Source organism: Mesoplodon bidens (assembly GCF_964165515.1).
Source record: "Mesoplodon bidens genome assembly, chromosome: 2".
Lineage (NCBI taxonomy): Eukaryota > Metazoa > Chordata > Mammalia > Artiodactyla > Ziphiidae > Mesoplodon > Mesoplodon bidens.
Genome location: NC_138177.1, coordinates 68923061 through 68941930, shown reverse-complemented (window position 1 = coordinate 68941930; position 18870 = coordinate 68923061). Strand labels below are relative to the sequence as shown.

Genomic DNA, 18870 nt, shown 5'->3' with positions numbered 1-18870 from the left:
TTTAATGGAAGAGGCTCTTTCTGTCTGCAGCCAATAACTTAAGTTATTAAGCATTCAATTACTTGAAACTATTGGGCCAATATATATTATTGTCTACTTCAGGATAAATTTAGTGATGGGGAGAGGTATGCAAGGATTAAGAAGTGTCTGGTAGAGACCTTGAGGATGTGAGGCCATGGATGTAAAATGGACTCAGAATCAGTTTGAAGAGTCTTAGTTGAGGCTCCAGGTTTGTTGTTCAATGGAGTAAGCAGAGAACTAGGATTTAAAAATCATTTTGGGGAGTGAAAAATCACTCTGGGACAAGTTCTGATTATCCCAAGTTCCTTTGTAACAGCATCACCAAACACTTACCACTTTTCTTTAAATCTGAACATCATTTGCACAGAACTATACTTTTAAGAATCTTAGATTTTTTTTCATTCCATTATTCAAAGCTCAGAGACCTCAAAGTCATATTTTCAGTTTATTGACTCTTAGCTTCCAGGTTTTACAAATAAAATACATTATTAGCTTCTTTTATGGAATAATCTCAGAGTGTTTATTAATCTCATTGAGACAATAATCTCATTTTCTATTCAGAGAGAGAAACTGAGGCCCGGAGCCTTGATCAAGTCTGCACGGTGATCGGGAGCAGCTCCCAGACTGAGGACAGGCAGCCCAAGTGTAAGCTGTTCCAGACTTTGTGGCTGGTGGTCAGCTGTCTGAGATAGGTACTAGATGTCCTGTCCTGGCTTTCTGCCTTTGGCTTTTATTACCCAATTGCACCAAAGAGCAAGACACCTTACTGGACCGGCATTATCCATTTCATCTGCTACACCACAGAGATGGAAAGCTATTCCAAGCAGCTCTCTGTTCTGAGCCTGTGCCTCCCACAGAGCAGGCTAAGTGCTTGGGAAGCCTCACTTCCTTATCCATGTCTCAGGTAGATGTGGGAGAAACATCACCAGGGAGTCGATCCGAGAAGAGTACAGATGTGTAGATGTCACAAGAAACTTGGGACTTGGGACCAAGTTCAGTGTTTATTTTGGCTCCTCCGTATTCCTTCAGAAAGTCCCTTCACTGGATCTGTGGTGTCAGCTCTCTGGAAGTGTCACACTGGCATATACTGTGATGGAGCTTGATTCCTGGGGGCAAAACAGAACAAGTCTGTAGGTGGAGGGACCAGCACTAGGTTCACAGGATACAAATGGAAACAGTGATGCTTAGAAAAAGGAAAAGGTCTCAAGAATCAGGTAACATTGCAGCTTGCTCAGGGTCTGCCACAGCTGGGTATTGCTAGATGTAGCACTCAGCTTCCCAGACTGCCTGCTCGCCCACAGCTCCCTTCAAGCATACGCATGTCATCAGGGAGACTAGGAGACCTGTCCCAGTCATCTGAGGACCTGCACTCAGTTTAGAGAAGCCAAAAGAGTTCTAAATTACTGAGCTTTAAAAAGGGGTGGATTAGTGAGACCCAAAGAGAGAAGAAAGAAGTGGTTCCGGCAAGAGAGGGATGGGGAAGAGATGAAGGTTGTGGGCAAAGACCTCTCACAGGGAGAGGAGATTCAAGAGTCCGAGACAGAAAGAGACAGGAATGAGGGGATTTAGGTGGTTTTGCTGTAAAATGTGAAATATACCGAGTGTTGTGTTTCTTCCCCAAGAAAACATCATTAAAAATCTACATTATTTAAAGCTTTTAAAGTCAGGTTTATGTTTTTACTTCCCTTTGGATAGGAGAGTGGTCTGTGAATACACCTCAAGATGAAGACGAGGCATCTTCCCAAGCATTGCTGAGTATGTGTACAGTAGGAGCTTTGAGGAAAATGGGTAAATGTAGGCATTTCTGTGGCCTTTTGATCCTCCATTGTCTCCTAAAATGCTTTATTTAATAGGGTCCAACTAAAGCCAAGATTTTAGCCCAGAATTTACTTCTGTTTGTTTAGTAAAAGGAAAGATTCCTGTCAAGTAAACTTAAGCCATGCTGATCTTGCAATGGGGTAGAACAGGTGGGCCATGTGTCATACTCTCTTCTAGGCTTTACACCTGTGCAGAGTTCTACTCTTAAGTGTTCTGATTAAACAGGGCTGAGTGGAGACTAGGCAACTTTCCCCTGACAATTCTGTTATGCAGCTGGACTTGAGAACTCCTGGATTCAAGGTGTGATTCCTGAACTTAACTGTGCATCAGGATCACCAGGAGGATGCTGTTTTTTAACATGTAGATGCCTGGTTACCCACCATAGACATTCTGATAGAACCGAATCCTGGGTAGAAGGTCCTGGGAACCTTTATTTTTTAACAAATATGCCAGTTGATTCTGATGTGACAGCTCTCAGAGAAAGCCTGGTGAGCAGAGACTGAGCAGAGACCCCATGTAAGCAGCCATGAGGGGTTTCCCGGAAGCCCTGCAACTGAGGCTGCAGATGCTCCTTGTTACCTGCTTGCAAGGGCCTACGTCCTCCATTTCAGCTCTACACAGGTTCCACCCTTTCCTCTCCTCCACCTACTCCCTCTCTACAGAGAGGAGGCACAGAGCGATGCCTCACCTGGACGGGCTCTGGAACAGGCTCTGTGGCAGCAACGTAAATAGTGGTGCAGGGGTCCTGAGCTGGCAGAGAGTCAGGTTTCTCCTGAACAGACTACAAGGGAAGAAAAGAAAGCAGGAGATTAGCTGAGCAGCAAGGTATTTCCCATTCAACTTTCCCCATGGAGAAGTGTAGCATCAAGAAGTCTTGAGTTAGAAAGCTCCCTGGAGTCATTTGGTCCAGCCTCCTTCCCAGGTGAAAATTCTCCCCCAAATTCCCTGGAACTCAATTCTCTGGGCTTTGCTCAGACTCCCCGAGTGACATCTTGGAGCTCACAGCCTTGTGAGGCAGCCTGCTTCATCATTAGCACTTCCCAGATGTTTTAAACATCTTCCTCACAGTGAACTGAAATTGGTGTGGTTCTTACATGGGCAGCTGAAGGGAATAGGATTTTTATAGTATTTTCGTCTCACTCATATCACCCACAACATGAAGTCTTGCTATTCCTCACTCTAATATGGTTTCTCATCAATTCTCTTTCCTGTCCAAATATTGAACTTAATAATAACCACACATGTGCAAGTGTGTTAAAGTTTACCAAGTTCTTCACATATATCTTCCCATTTGTCTCACAACCACTCTATATGTTAAATACTGTTACTCACATTTTACAGATGAAGAGGCTAAAGCCCAGAAAGATTTAGTACTTTCTTGATGTGCACATGCAAGAAGTATCAAAGCCAGGATTTTAACTTAAAATATCTTTTAAATTAAAGCACATGTATTTTCCATTATACTGTTCTTCTTTGGTTACCCCAACTTATAATGACCTCTCCTTTACCTAAATCCTCAGGTACCTAAAGTCTAATTCACACATTACAGCACTTAACTGTATACTGTATTTAAGACACTCTGATATATTTACACATCGCTTCTCCAAACAGACCATCAATTCCTTGAGAAATAGCCTATTTTTTCTTTTCATTCCCCACGAAACAGTGCCAGGCACATAAGAACCTTCCGTTGATGTTTGTTAATGTTACTTAGAATGAATTAAAATCCACAATACCAGGACAAAGTCAGTGTAGGCATAAATTGAGACCCTGTCCCTCTAAGATGGAGATGACATATCTTATGCCTGGAAAGTCATCTTTTCAACATACTTGGGGGCACTGGTGTAGGATGATGCTATTCTCTGCCTTTCCTGGACATAGAACAAGCCTTAAAACTGAAGCACATGGGAGAGAACTTGGAATCTTGTCATCTGATGGAAGAGATAAGGAATTGGAAAACTTTACTGGAGGAAAGAAGATTCAAGGTGGGACATGATCTTTCTCTTCATATATCTGATGGGTTGCCATGTAGAAGAGGAATTACATTTGTTCTGTACAGTCTGTCAGCTTTAAACCAAGGTTGGAATTTTTAGGGTAATATTTTGGTTCAATATAATGAAGATCTTTCTAATAGTAAGAAGTGCTCAAATGTGGGATGAATTACCTTGAGAGGCAGTGAATTTCCCATAACTGGAAGTGCTTGGAGTAGAGCAGGGCTTCTCACACTTCAATGTGAATATGAATTACCTGGAAATCTTGTTAGAAGTCTGGTTCTATTTCAGAAGATCTGGGGTGGCACCTGACTTTTTGCATTTCTAATTAAGTCCCAGGTAATGCTTTTAGTAAAAGGTCCTTTTAGTAAAAAGGAGCTAGCCAGCACTTTGGAAGTAATGTTGCAGAAGATAATTCAAGGAGTGATTGGGTAAAATTAAAGAAGATCTAAATAAAGGAAAGGATATATCATTTTGTGAATTGAAAGACTCAATAGGAAAACATATATGGTCTTCTGAAATTGATCAATGTAGTTCTAATTAAAATTCCAGCAGGATTTTAAGGAGGATTTTTACAAACTGAATCTAAAATATATAGATGAAAATGCAAAGGACCAAAAATGGCCAAGAACTTAGAACAAGAACAAGTAAAAAGATTTGTTTTACCAGATATCAAACTTGTAATAAAGCTGCAGTCACAGATTTGTTAAGACAGTATGGTTCTGGTGCAATTGTAAAGAAATAAACCAATGGAGCAGAATAGAGAACTTCAAACTGGATCCACACACAGATGGACCCTTGATTTTTTTTTTTTTTTTTGCGGTATGCAGGCCTCTCAGTGTTGTGGCCTCTCCCGTTGCGGAGCACAGGCTCTGGACACGCAGGCTCAGCGGCCATGGCTCACGGGCCCAGCCGCTCCGCGGCATGTGAGATCTTCCCGTACCAGGGCATGAACCCATGTCCCCTGCATTGGCAGGTGGACTCTCAACCACTGCGCCACCTGGGAAGCCCCTGGACCCTTGATTTATAATGAGGTGGCACTGCAGTGGGGCAAGGACAGTTTTTAAATATAAATAGTCAATAGGATATCCATATGGAAAAAAATAAAACTTGACCCATCTCACACCACACTCAAAAAATCATTTTCAGGTGCATAGCAGATATAAGTTGAAAAGATAAACCATACAGTTTTTAGAGATGATAGAAGAATATCTTCATACCTGGGAGTAGAGAAAGATTTCTTAACTGGAATACAAAAAGTGTTATCTTTTTATAACACAAAGGAAGAGATGATGAAATTGTTCTACACTAAAATTGAGAACTTTCCTTTAACAAAATGTATCTTTGAGAAATTGCAAAGGCAGACCACAAGATGGGTGAAGGTATTTGCTAAAATATAACTGCTAAAAATATTTAAAGGCCTTATAATAATCCCACCCAAAACAGACTGAAACACAAGGGAAAATTGGCAAGAGATTTAACAGTCACTTTAAGAAAGAGGATATTCATACAGCCAATAAACATATGAAAAATTGTTCAACTTTCTTAATAATTAGAGGAATGCAAAATAGAACTATAAAAAGACACATCCAAAAGAATGACTAAAATTTAAAAGACCAATAACACCAAGTTTTGATTAGAATGTGTAGCAACTGAAACTCTTGTATGTAGTTGCAAAAAAGTAAATTGGTACACCCACTTTGAAAAACAGTTTGGCCTTATCTAATCAATTTGAGGATATGCATACTCTATGACTTAGCAATTCTACCTTTAGATATATCCCCAACTAAAATATGTGCACATATCTACCAAGAAGCACACATATGAATATGAATAACTGCAATTTTCATAATAGCTTCAGACTGGAAATAACACAAATGTCCATAAGTAGTCAACTGGAAAAATAAACTCTTGTATATGTATACATTGATATTCCATAAAGCAATGAATATGAATGCATTATATCTAAGCTCAAAGACATACATGAATCCCCTAAAAGGTAATATTGAGCAAAAGAAACCATACACAGGAGGAAAAATGCTAGAAGATTCCATTTTTATAAAGTCCAAAGGAAAAAAAAAAGAGTAAACTATATTTTCAGAAAGTCAGGATAGGGAATCTTTGGGGAGGAGAGAGAAGATAGTGATTATGAGGCACACAAGGAGGTCTTCTGGGGGTGGGGCAATGTTCTGTTCCTTGATCTGGGTGGTAGTTTTATGGTCTTGGAAGACTCAATACTGAAATATATAATTTCTCCTCAAATAGATCTGCAGGTTCAATGTAATCCTAATAGGATTTTTCCCCTTTCTGTGATACTTGAGAAGCTGATTCGAAAATACATATGAAAGTACAAAGGGACAAAAATAGCCAAAAACTCTTGAAAAAAAACAAGCTGGGGAGACTTACTTTACTAGGTATCAAGATGAGGTAATTCATTGAGCTGACATTTATACATTGTGCACTTTTTGGTATGGATGTCATACTTTACAGTAAAAAGAGGGATGCCAGCAACATGAGATAGAATAGATAGGGAAGGCACCATGGTTAAGTTGAACCTGATTACCTAAATGTGTATATGCAAAAGAGGTTGCTCTTGGGACTCGTATATTTAAATGGAGTTTGGTTCTCAACGGTGGTCATGACCTGTGTAATAAACCCTCCCGGCCACTAGGGGACAGCAGAAAGAAGGGCTTTGTCCAAGAGTTTATCCCTGGTTATCAGAAATGCATTTACTGTCATCTGATGCAATTTTCCAAGGTGCTAATCAAAGCTGTCTTTACCTTCACATCTTTTACTCAAGAATTTGCCTTCCCCTACACCCTGAATGGCCATATTCTGGCCTATACATCACCTAGAATTGCCTTCATGTCTGAAAAACTATAATATCTTCATATCTAGCCATCATTCTTTAGCCTCCCTCTTACTTCTAACTTATCTGCTCCTCAACTTCATCATGACTCTAGTTTTTTTAAATCCATCTCTTCTGTTTCAGCCCAACCATCACTCTGTCACAGTTTTGCTTTCATCTGCTGCCTACATACCATCTTCCATCTCACCAACCATGCTCTAGACAGACTCCTCAAGATCTTCCTTCCTTGTCCCTTTGATGTTTGCAAACTCTTAAGCTTGGATCAGACCAACATGTCACACAATAGTCTTTCTCAATCTTCCCCTCTCTCCTCAAGCTGGCACCCTTTTCCATAGAGAAGGAAAGAGTTTGATAACAGAGAACCGTAGACTCTTAGAATGCCAGAGCTGGAAGGAGTCATACATCACGTGTTTCTAGCTTCCTTAATTTTTCCTACGAAGAAACAGATGACCAGAAAATTACCCAGTGTTTCCCATTATTTCAAATAATAAATAGTCCCATCTAACACCAAAGTTAATGTCCTTTTAGAGAGCTCTTGTTCTTGACTTCTGCTTTCTTAATTTCCTCTGCTTCAGAACCCATGTAGAACCATGAATGTCAGACATGCAAAGTGAACTGAATGACCAGGGATTCCACGGGAAACAAGACAGGTCCACCCCAGACAAAGACAGTATAGGACTTACACCTGATTTCTGGACTTGGGCATAGATAGTAAGGCTTTTTGCTTCCATTGTTGGCTGGTAATTGTCTGTTTTACCTGGGGAAAAGAAACCATAGTGGTTATCTCCCTCTGGTCCCCAGCATGAACTCTCTGCTCAGACCCGTCTGGTCTTTACCCCCCATTGCACACCCACCTTCCCCAGAAGTACCACAGGAACAAAGCACTGAGTCCCAAACCCCATGCACATTTGTCATATGACATTAGGTTAGTTACTTAATCTCTCTTGGCCTATTTCCCTATCTGTAAAATGGGATTGAAATACCTGCCTCACAGGGCTGTTGTGATGATTACATGAGATATTACTTGTAAAGTGTATAGAACAGTGCCTGGCACATAGTGTTAGGTGTAATTGTTTGGTGTAATTGATATGCCATTCAATTATTTTCATCTCTATTGTTTGATGTGCATATCTGATCTCCTAATAGAATTCTAAGTTCTTTAGGGGCAGGGCAAGTTATTTATACCTCTTTTGAATTCTTCAGCTCATAGCATGTTGTTTCATTCACAGCTTTCTCACCTCCCTGTTTCTGGGGGACTTGGTGTATGTGTAGGTGGAAGAGGTGGAAGAGGGATGATCTGCCTGGGACTATTTGGAATAAAGCTGCAATGTCAGTCTAATGCCTACCATCTTTTCTTGCTCAGAGCCTAGGGTCTCTGGAAATTAATATGTTGTAGAACATTTAAATTTTTAACCAGTTTTTAAATTTTTTCTTTTTAAATTATAGGAATAATTCATTCTTGTTACAAAAATTTAAATAATAGAGAGTAAAAAGTATGTCCTCCTTCCCCCATTAACCAGTACAATTTCATTCTTAGAAGTAATTGCTTTTAACAGGTTGATGTATATCCTTCCAGATCAGCTCTGTACAATAGAACATCATCTTTGATGATGGAAATGTTCCATATTTGCAGTCTACTGTGGTAGCTACAAGCCACAAGTCACTACTGAGCACTTGAACTGTGCCTAATGCAACCGAGAAACTGAATTTTAAATTGTTTTTAATTCTATGAAGAAGAATGTATATATATGTATAACTGAATCACTTTGCTGTACAGCAGAAATTAACACATGTTAAATCAACTAAACTTCAATAAAAATTTTTAAAATTGTGTTTAATTCTAATTAATTTAAATTTAAACAGCCACATGTGGCTGATGACTACCATATTAGATGGTACAGTTCTGGACACTTGCTATACTTATACAGATATTTCTTCTGCAAATACAGTCATTCCATACACTTCTCTGTAACTTGACCCTTTCACTTAAAATGTGTTGAGGACATTTTTCATGCTAGTGCAGTAGACCTATCTCATTCTTTCTAATGTTTTGTGGTATTCTTTGGATATATCATGTAGCAGTGAGAAGGATGGAGGGTAAAAAACAGACGGGAGCAGGGAGGCCTGTTTTGGGACTATTGCAAAGTCCAGGCAAAAGCAATGGAGACTTGATTCAGAGGAAATCACATGAAGCCTTTAGGGTAGACTTATTTTAACACCAATTAATTTATTCTCTTAAAAACCTAGGAGCATGTCTCTGAGGGAATAGCACTTAGGAGAGGTATATTTTTATTTGGAAGGGAAAGGCCTTGTATGTATGTACGTGATGAAGGTGGTGGAAGGTGCTGCATGAGGGTGTGACACTTAGGAAGGAAATGATGGGCAGCCGCTGGGAAGCTTAAAGAATTCAAAGCCAACGTATGGTTTTCATGTGCCTGTGTGGGCATGGAGTACCTGCCTGGTGGTTCCTACTTCACTTTTTTGGTCAGGGTTGATAACTGGCTGAGGATGCGTGTGTGGGGGGTGTATAGGGAGGGAGGATAGGGTTTGGGGTGATCAGAGGAGATAACAGAGGGGGCACAAGTTAGTTCTGTGAAATACATCCTTCGGTTCAAAGCCATGAAAGTTTGCACAGTTAGAAGCCCCCACTCAGCACTGTCTTAGGTGTTGTAAGGGAACAAATAGTGTAGAGAACAGACCTCGGTCCTTAAGGACTTTCAGTCTTTCAGGTCAGCTCAGGCTGAAAATTACAATTGAGGGGACAGTCCTAAATGGTCAGAGAGATGGAAAAGGCAAAGCTGAATGTTGCTTCTCAAAAAGACCGCTGGATCAAGATAATTCAGTCTCATGTTTTTTTCCCCAATGCAGGAACAGGTTTTCAGGAGCCAGCTCAACTCTAGTCACTGAGGCCTTAGGATCTAATGAAAAAGGTCTTGACCTTAGAAATGGGGTATCCACCTTCTAGCCCTCATTAGCTGTGTGGCATTGGACAACATGTCATCTCAATGAGTCTCTTCTCTTACCATAACTGTAAAATGAAGGCATAGTCGGTCTAATATCCTTTTCAGCTCTCATCTGAGGCATAAAGTTGTCTTATGTTACCCTAACCTCAAGTACTTTAAATCTGTTCTAGGTGCTCTTCCCAGATCCTTCCAGTGCTGCCCTCTGCTGGCAATAGGGATTAAATATTGATGCCTACATTAAGAGATTAGTCTTTCTGTGTGTGTGTGTGTGTGTGTGTGTGTGTGTGTGTGTGTATCTATCCATCTATTTATCCATCTCTCATCCATCATCTATCCATGGAAGCCATCGTGTTCAGTGCTTTCAGTGTATTGACTTACGGATCCCCACAACAATACCATGATGTACATATTATCCCCATTTTGCAAATTTGTTTGCATTTCGTTTGATCACAGAGCTTGTCAGTGGCAAAGTCTGCATCTGAATGCTAAAAATCTATGTTCTTATCTAGTGTATCCTGGACACGAAATTTCCAGAGAGTCCATTTGAAAACCTTCAGAGTCAGGCTGCATTCTGGCGGTGACACCATTAGAAGTTGGCAACAGAATCTCTTGAGCAAAGCCTTATGGGGGTACAGCAATTAAGTATAAGCTTTTCCCACAGACTTAAGGCAGGGTTTTGTATGTTCCTGGCTTACAAGGAATACACGGTGATTAGAAACAAGGATGGGTACATGTGCTGGGAAAAGTAGTAGAGAATTGTAGTGGGGCGGGAAACACTATTCCCTTCAGAGACAACCATGTGATGAGCAGGATGTAGTCGAGAAAAGAGCGGGGGTTAGGATCCTAGGACCTTCTCTAGCTGGGTTAATGCAGGTATGTTAATCTCAGTTTTCTCATCACTGGTATTTCACTGATTCCTTATTGTCTAAGACAAATGTGGTTGCCCTGGCCTATCCCCATAGACTATCATCATGATTTCTGTCGGCATTGCCGCACTCCCCCCACTCCTCCCCAGCTACCTCTTAGATGGAGGAAATGAGACAAAGTAGGTGGCTTGCTATGACCTAGATTTTTTTACATAAGCAAAACCAACATCAGAGTGCTGAGACAGGGCTTTTCCAAGAAGGTTATATGTGGAGAACACTGATCTACTTGAGAATGAGATTGGCCATCAGATCTGTGGTGTGAGGATCAAGTTCTATTCTCCCCATGGGAAGACCAGCCCAGGGATCTGTCCTGATCGTGGGGCAGGACCTTCTGATGCTAATGTGGGTGGGTGGTGGCTAGTGTGGCTGAGGGGAGCACACTGCCCAGGATATTAAATCATAGGACAACTTGGAGGGGAGGCCAGGAGACACTAACTCTAGGCATTGAAACTGCAAGGGAGTAATTGGGCCCTAATGGTATCAGTCTACCCTGGTTAACTTTCCATAACTATTTAGTTTGGCTTTAAGTGACCTCATGAATTGCACACTTGTCCAAGGTGAGTCAGAATTTGTGCTAAAAAGGTAGTAAAGTGTGTTCTTTCTGCTGTCTTCTGATAACCTGTGGGCCTTCCTAGAGGAACATGCCCTGGTAGTTGGGACACATAGTTGCAGTTCTGATTCCCTCACCAATCAGCTGGGTGACTTTGCAGGAGTCAGTCTCTCTGTGCCTTGGTTACCCCACTGCTAAGTCACATAGAAACAACTATACCCTCCTTTTCTCAGAGGGATATTGTAAGCATAAAAAGAAATTATAGAGACTTCCCTGGTGGTACAGTGCTTAAGAATCCACCCGCCAAGGCAGGGGACATGGGTTCGAGCCCTGGTCTGGGAAGATCCCACATGCCGTGGAGCAACTAAGCCTGCGTGCCACAACTACTGAGCCTGCACTCTAGAGCCCGCGAGCCACAACTGCTGAAGCCCGCACGCCTAGAGCCTGTGCTCCGCAACAAGAAAAGCCACTGCAATGAGAAGCCCGCACATCGCAACGAAGAGTAACCCTCGCTCGCCGCAACTAGAGAAAGCCCGTGCACCGCAACGAAGACCCAACGGAGCCAAACATAAATAAAATAATTAATTAAAAAAAAGAAATTATAGAAAGGTTTCAACCCTTGGGTAAAAGCATCCTTTTTATTATTAGTTAGTAGTTATAACTTTTCTGTTGAACAATATTCAAGGGTCCTCTGTATTCTGCTCCTGGTGAATATTTTAAGCTTCTTATCTGGATCCCTTCAGCATCCTGTACACACCTCTGCTGCAGTGTTAGTCATACATACTGAATTTAAATTATCTGGGTCATGTCTCCCATGTTAAATACCTGTGGTTCATCTATCTTTTTATCCTCACAGACTAGTGTGCTGGGATCAAGCAAGATGTTGAATGAAACTGAATTGAACAAGATCCCAGAATATGTTTATGTAAGTGTTTTTGCAAAGGCGTTCCCTGCAGAAAAGCCACAGTGGTGAGAGCAAGTGCTTGTGGGGAGCACAGGGAGTCTGATAAGAATCTATTGTCACCTACCTCTTCTTCTCAACAGTAGTATTACCACTTGCAGAATCATGATGACACCAACGATGGCCCCTAAGAAGAGCCCAGCATACAGTGCCCATTGTCTTGATTCTGAAAAAAAAGTCAAAGGGCAGTCTCAAAAGTGCTGTGAGTTTAAAAACATCCCATGCAGAAGTGGGGAGACCTAGCCTCATGTTTTCTGTCTACGTTCTTTCTCAAGGGAGACATTCGATCTTATGGTTTTAGAGATCAGCTTTAGACCACTGAAGAGTTCCAGATCTGTTTTCTTATCCCGATTTCTCTCACTACTATTGACTTTCATATTCCTAATTTCTTTAAAGATTCTTCTATTCAAATGTTTTATTTTTCACTTCACTTTAGTCAGTTTACCACATGACTAAAATTAAACTTATCTTTGCTTTTTCTAAGTCAACTTCTCTGCTCAGTTTTTCTGTTTTTAAATTTCTAATGTGTCCTGTATCCATTTTGGTAGAAAGTGCATAATGGCTGCATGTGCTGTCCCCATACTCTCACACCATTCTCATGAGACACTGGGAGGAGGGAGGATCTACTTATGTTTTTTTTAAAATAAACATAATAGTGCTATTATTGTCCTTCCATGCAAATAACTGTATTGAACCCACTAGACCGGAACTGAAAGAAAGGTATGTAGTTTTCCTCTGAATCAGTCCTGTGTTTAATATTAGCACTAGAGTACATCACCCAGGCTAAAAATCAGAGAGTCAATTTTCATTGTTTTTTCTTCTTTGCTCCTTTTACCAAATCCTTCTGAATCAGGAGCAGCACTTTGGAAGACAGTGGACGAGACCCCTTACCCCAGTAAATAAGACGTTTAGCTCAATAAGATAATAACAGACAACTACTGAGCATTTACAGTGGGCCAGGCATTTTTTTTTTTAGTGTACCTTGTTTAGTGGTGTATTTAATCCTCACAAAAATCCTGTGAGGTAGATACTCTTATTACTCCCATTTTATGGATAAGGAAGCTGGCACAGAGATCCTCAAGAACTAGAGGTTGGTCTAGGAGTAGAAACATGGCTGAATACTGAAGACAGACTTCTTGGAGAGCCAGGGAGACTTATGGGCTTGGGGTAAGTTACACCAGGATAATTAACGGTGGGGGACAACCTGAAGCACCACTAGGGTTCTAAGTAATAGCATGTACGTTCTAAATAGAATAATACCAGGAGGTAACATTAATGTGTAAGGGTAACTTATAAGGATGGTTGTGGAATCAGCCTGCTTGTTGTTGAACTTATGATGGATTTGTTGGGAAGAAACTGAAAGGAAGAAATAGGTAGGGTACAAAGGGGTAGAGTACTTGCAGACACAATTCAGATGTTTACAGAGTTGACCAAAGATACAGACTGAAGTCTCAACAACTTGATGAAATGCACCCCACCAAGATCCAAGTGGACCATCAGCCTGATAGATAACCAGAAGTTGCCTCCTGGGTTTGAAAATATTCTCTTTTTCTTTCTAGGTGTTTCACATATCGTCATCCCAGGGAATCTCACTGAACTGGTTTTGTAAAGACCTTGACGATAGAGTCTCTTCCCAGAATTAAACATGTTTTAACCCTGTCAGATACCAACTTTGGCAGTCTTTTGACCCCTGATCAAAAAAGCTAGGGGGCCAGCAGAGAGTTGTAGTAAGACTCCTGAATTTATGTAAAGCATGAAATATGACCACAAAATCACTGCTGAGGCTGGAATTGCCCTGTGAGCAGCTGTACCCTGAGTAACCACTCTGAATGGCTTATGGTTGCTGAGAACTCACTTCACAGGTGTGTGTGTGTGTGTGTGTGTGTGTGTGTGTGTGTTTTGTCCAAGAAACAGTGAGAGACTGATTATTCAGATTGGTGTTGCCAACACCAGAAAACCATGGAGAAAGCTTTCAGATCCTAAGATAAAGAAGCAGAGCCAGAAGCCTAAGTACCACCAGGTTTCATCAGCCCATGGAACTGACCCAGCAAATAGTTATAGTAGCACTTAGTATTTCAAGACTATTTCCTCTTTTTTCTTCCTTCATGTATTTTGAGACCTTCTAAAACAACGGTTAATTTAAGAACAAACACTGCAACTATTTAAGTCATTTAAAAAAATACTAGTTCTCTCAAATTTCATTCAGATAAAAATAAAATAAAACCAACAAGGTGGTGCATCTAAAACTAGAAAACAGCAAAATAAATAAATACATAGATACATCCATAAAATAAAATTAGGAAATAACAGATGACATAGTGCATCTGTAACACTTCTGCCAAGTGAAACTTTTTCCTGTTGCTGACAGCTCAGCTGCCCACCTACTCACATAAACTAAAAACAATGGGGACATACTACTGACCCAGAGGACACAATAACACCAGCCCTCTCTTTCTTTTCAGGGTCTCAGGGGGATGAAAGCTATCTGTTCCACTTGTCCTATGACATACATGTCCAGCTTCGGCCAGTCCAGTCAGATCTGAGAGGCAACCTGGCCACAGTCCTGAAAGATATTTCAGAAGTCCAAGTTTTCTCCTAGTGTTTGGATACAAAGTAATATGAATCTACTGGAGGATTTAAGTTACAGGACCATAGACTTTTGTAACCTTAGAGGAACTGTAGTGCTTATCTCACCCAGCTCACTAATTTTATGTTGAGGAAACTGAGACTCAGACAAGTGTACCTAGAGTCACAGAAGAAGGTGATGGTCAAGCCAGGTGACATAAGACCTGCAGAATTTATAGTTTGTGTTTTAGCCTGTGGTGGTGAGGCCTCCACATGGAAAGCAGCAGAAGGCTGGGATGTCTGGGGGATCTCGTGAGTCAAAAGCCCTCTGAGGTGCCAACTAGTCCCTTAACCATCTTCTATCCAACACCTGTGAATGTGCTCGGTCCTCTATTCTCCCTCCTGCTACACCTTCAGCGGTCCACCACCACCCCCAACCCTACTGCCGAGTCCTGACCCCCCAGGCCAATCTTACATCCTCTGTGTTACTTTTCCTGACCATTCCAGCTCCCATTCTTCCCTCCCCCTTGGACTCTGAAGCACCTTGGTTTATGTCCTACATCTTTGAATTATGTCTGCTGTGGAGACTATTTTCAGTGAGGGCATTTGGAGCCAAACAGATGGATTCAAATTCTAGGTCTACCACTTGATAGCTCTGTGACCTCAGATAGGCTGCTCCTACTCTCTGGGGCCCCTGTTTCCTCATCTGCAAAATGAACATAAAAATAGTCAGTTCACAGAGTTGTTCTGATGAACCAATGAAATAATGTATGGAAAGTGCTCAGAGCAATGTCTGAAATCCAGCATGTGGTGAATAAATGTCAACTCCACTTGCCTCAATTCTCTAACTAGCTGCTAGGGTCTTGGAGGCCAGAGACCACCTCTTTACTTCTTTTGCATCTCTCTTACTACTTGACACATAGAGGTCCTTGGTAAATTCTTGCTGGTTGATTATAAGGACAGGGAGATAGGTTTGATCTCAAGTCCAGAGTGGTCCCTGAACATCAGTGAAGGATGGATGCTTCAGCACCATCATGCCATTTGCTTATGACTTAATTTCTCTATCTGTCTACCAGGTCCAAATATTTCTACACTTGGTGCTCATCTTTTTGGTGCTCTTATTCAATTATGATATGTATATGGAAACTAAATGTCAGAGACTCTAGGCTGTCAGGAATTTGGGTAAATATGGACAAAATGCTACTTTTTCAGCTTGGTGGGGTCAGGCTGCCCATGATTTCTGTAATTTCTAGGAATAATTTCCTCATGGTTCTCTAAGTTTTCTCTCCTGCAGCTCTACTTGTTCTAGTCTCGGCTGTCCTGGGTGCAAGGTTCAGTGCCTTCATCAGTTTCTACAAAAAACAAAACAAAACAAAACAAAAAAACCTACATTAAGAATTTTGTGGGTTCAAATCCTCTAGTGTAGATTTGAAAGGTCACAAGGAGCAGATTCCATCATGAACCAGGCAGCTTCCCACCATCTGACAGGCTCAGACCCTCTCTCTCTCTTCCTATATCTGCACAAGCAACATCTTCTGCCATTATAATACAGAACTATCTAAACTACAGCTGGATTCGTTGGGGAAGGGGTCTCACCTTCTGCAGTCTAGCATTTATGAAGCTACTATCCTAAACAAACTCTGTTCCCTTCCAAAGAGGAATTCTAGTAGTAATTTCCTTAATATGATCATATTTTTCTACCTAGTAGCTTCTGAGTCCTATCTAGATTGTAAACTCCTTGAAGGTAGATGCTGTACCTTATGCTTCATATGCATTACCCTTCCCAAATGACACAGTGTAGGGCAGGAGGGCACTCAGTATACCCGTGATGGACTAAGTTAATTTAGAGGCAATAGAATGAAGCTTAGAGAATTCTGTCATGTACGTTTTGTTAAGAATTATCAGAGCACTAAGTATTAGAAAGTCTGGGAAGGAATGCAGTCACCTTCTGAATGGCCCAAGGCAGGAGTAGAAGGGAACAAGCAATGACCTACTTGGCATGTGCATTATTATAACAAAATGGAACCAGGAAGAAGGTGTGCATCTGTGCTCTCAGCACCATCTGTGTTCCTATTTCAAACCACCATTTCCTGTGGCAGAATCTCCAGCTCTCCTTCTTTTTGCTCAGTCATGTAGTGAGGCCCCTCAGGATGGCAATGCTCAAAAATCAGGCCAATATTGTTCTGGGGTCCACAGGTCCCATTTTTCATCCACAAAAAAATGTTATCTTAACATTCTTAAACAGGAGGTTTGGGACTTTTTCTCCTGTGGAGCCTCTTAGAGGTAGCTGAACAGGCTGGTTGAGAACTCCAGTACATTTTATGAAGAGTTCTTTGCACAAGTCTCCACCCCTGGTCTTCTATTAGATTGGCTGTGGTTTAAACCTGATAACTTGGCATGTAGACATGCCTCCAAGGAAAATGCTGAAGGGCCTTTTTTAATCTCTGAAAGTCTGCCACCACAGAAGCACAAAAGCTCCTCTCTCTCAAGTCCCCAAACCTTTATTCTTTAAGGCAGGTAAAGAAGAAAATAAAAAGAATCTGAGAAACAAATGTAGCTCACCCCAGGAGATACTGAGATGCTAATGTAACCGTCTGAGAGTGCCAGATCTCTTTCCTGCCTTTCATGTGGTTCGGTCAGAAAGGCCGCCTGCCTGGAGCACATCAACTTGAAGAAGTCAACCATCTTCAAGAGACATCTTTTTGTTGGTGGAAGTTTCCTCTCAGAATTGTTAGTGGGGGAAGGGTGGTCCTAAACCATACCATACACTAATTTAAGATCTGGGACCAACCAGGTAAAAATTATTACAGAGTTCACATCTTCCAGAAAAATCCCTTACAACTGCCTATCCTACCCAGCACTGTGTTGCAGGGGCTACTAGGTGTGCCTCCAGGGGCATTTTAATTCTCCCACGACAATGCAAGTCTTGTCCAGTCACATGGCTGCCCAGCTAAGGATTACATTTCTCAGCATCCTGTGTAGCAGGTGTGGCCATGTGACAAGGCTCTAGTCCAAGGGAAGTGTCTAAGTTCCATCCTTCCAAGATTGTTGCCATGCTTCCTGGATTGGGAGTACCAGGGAGAGGGACCTGCTCTGTGCATGGAACAGCTAGGTGACTCTGTAACAATGGGAGCTCCCTTTTGATGAAATGGCCTTGTTAGAAAGGGGGAGCCCCCAGAACACACTGGCAGGTGTCAGCTTTTCCTTCCACTGAGCTAACCCAGACGTGCTGAGCCAACTTTTTGCTAATCTGCAGAAAGGGGTCTTCTTTTCAAGATGAGCTTCCAGGGGTATTCCCTTTGAGTTGGGCTATTTAAGGTTTAGTATTACTCATTCTTGCACAGAGAGAACTATTTCAGAACATGGTCATGAAGGACAGCAGCATATCACACACTGTCAAGTGCTGACCCACATCGACATGCGCTGCATGACCTAGGAGAATGCTTGGTAGCACCCTTGGAAATGGACTTTGCAGTAAAGAGGCATCATAACAATAGACATGAAGGTGTTTCTTGCTGTAAAACACTGAGATAGCAGTTGGAATAACGATTTATATATGATGGAGAGCCTAGACAGTTGTTAGAAAGAAAAGATTTTGAGGAACAGGGAACTCCCTGGCAGTCCAGTTGTTAAGATTCCACGCTTCCACTGCAGGGGGCCCTAGTTCCATCCCTGGTTGGAGAATTAGGATCCCACAAGCCACGCAGTGTGGCCAAAAAAATGAATGAATAAATAGATAAAATAAAAATAGATTTACCTTTAAAAAGAAAGAAAAGATTTTGAGGAAGAAATATGTTCTTTTGCGGTTTAGTTTGAGTCCTGATGAGAAGCAGTGCTGACATCATGTCTCATTTGCTCTCATCACATCATTAACCACTTTGAGTTTTCATTAACGAAATTGAAAAATCTTAAAATCACTGTCCTCATTATAGATGGTGAAATGACCTCTCATAAACCCTCACACTCCACCACTTCAGCCCAAGGCTGGGGTTTCCCTTGAATGGAGTCTTTGTTAAACAAACAGCCACTGCTCTGGTTCAGGCCTCATCATCTCTTGATGGGTGTCTGAAATAATGGGCCCTCCTCATAACTAGTTTCTCTTTATTCTGTTTCTTCCCCACCCCAATTTATTCTCCACACCACTGAATTTTCTCTCTGAAAGGCAAAGCTGATCTTGTTACTCCTCTACCTAAAACTATCTATTAG

General features: G+C 41.4%; 1 protein-coding gene across 1 annotated transcript in view; it reads right to left on the bottom strand.

Annotated features, from left to right (window-relative positions):
* Positions 1 to 599: 599 nt before the first annotated feature.
* Positions 600 to 18870, bottom strand: part of SLAMF1 (signaling lymphocytic activation molecule family member 1) — a 33290-nt gene continuing 15019 nt past the window's right edge. The window contains exons 4-7 of the mRNA XM_081223991.1: positions 12167 to 12265; positions 7383 to 7456; positions 2528 to 2620; positions 600 to 1127 (exon numbers count right to left, since the gene is read on the bottom strand). Of these exons, the coding sequence (XP_081080117.1) occupies positions 1077 to 1127; positions 2528 to 2620; positions 7383 to 7456; positions 12167 to 12265 (317 nt within the window). The 3' untranslated portion in view covers positions 600 to 1076. The remainder of the gene's footprint in view (positions 1128 to 2527; positions 2621 to 7382; positions 7457 to 12166; positions 12266 to 18870) is intronic.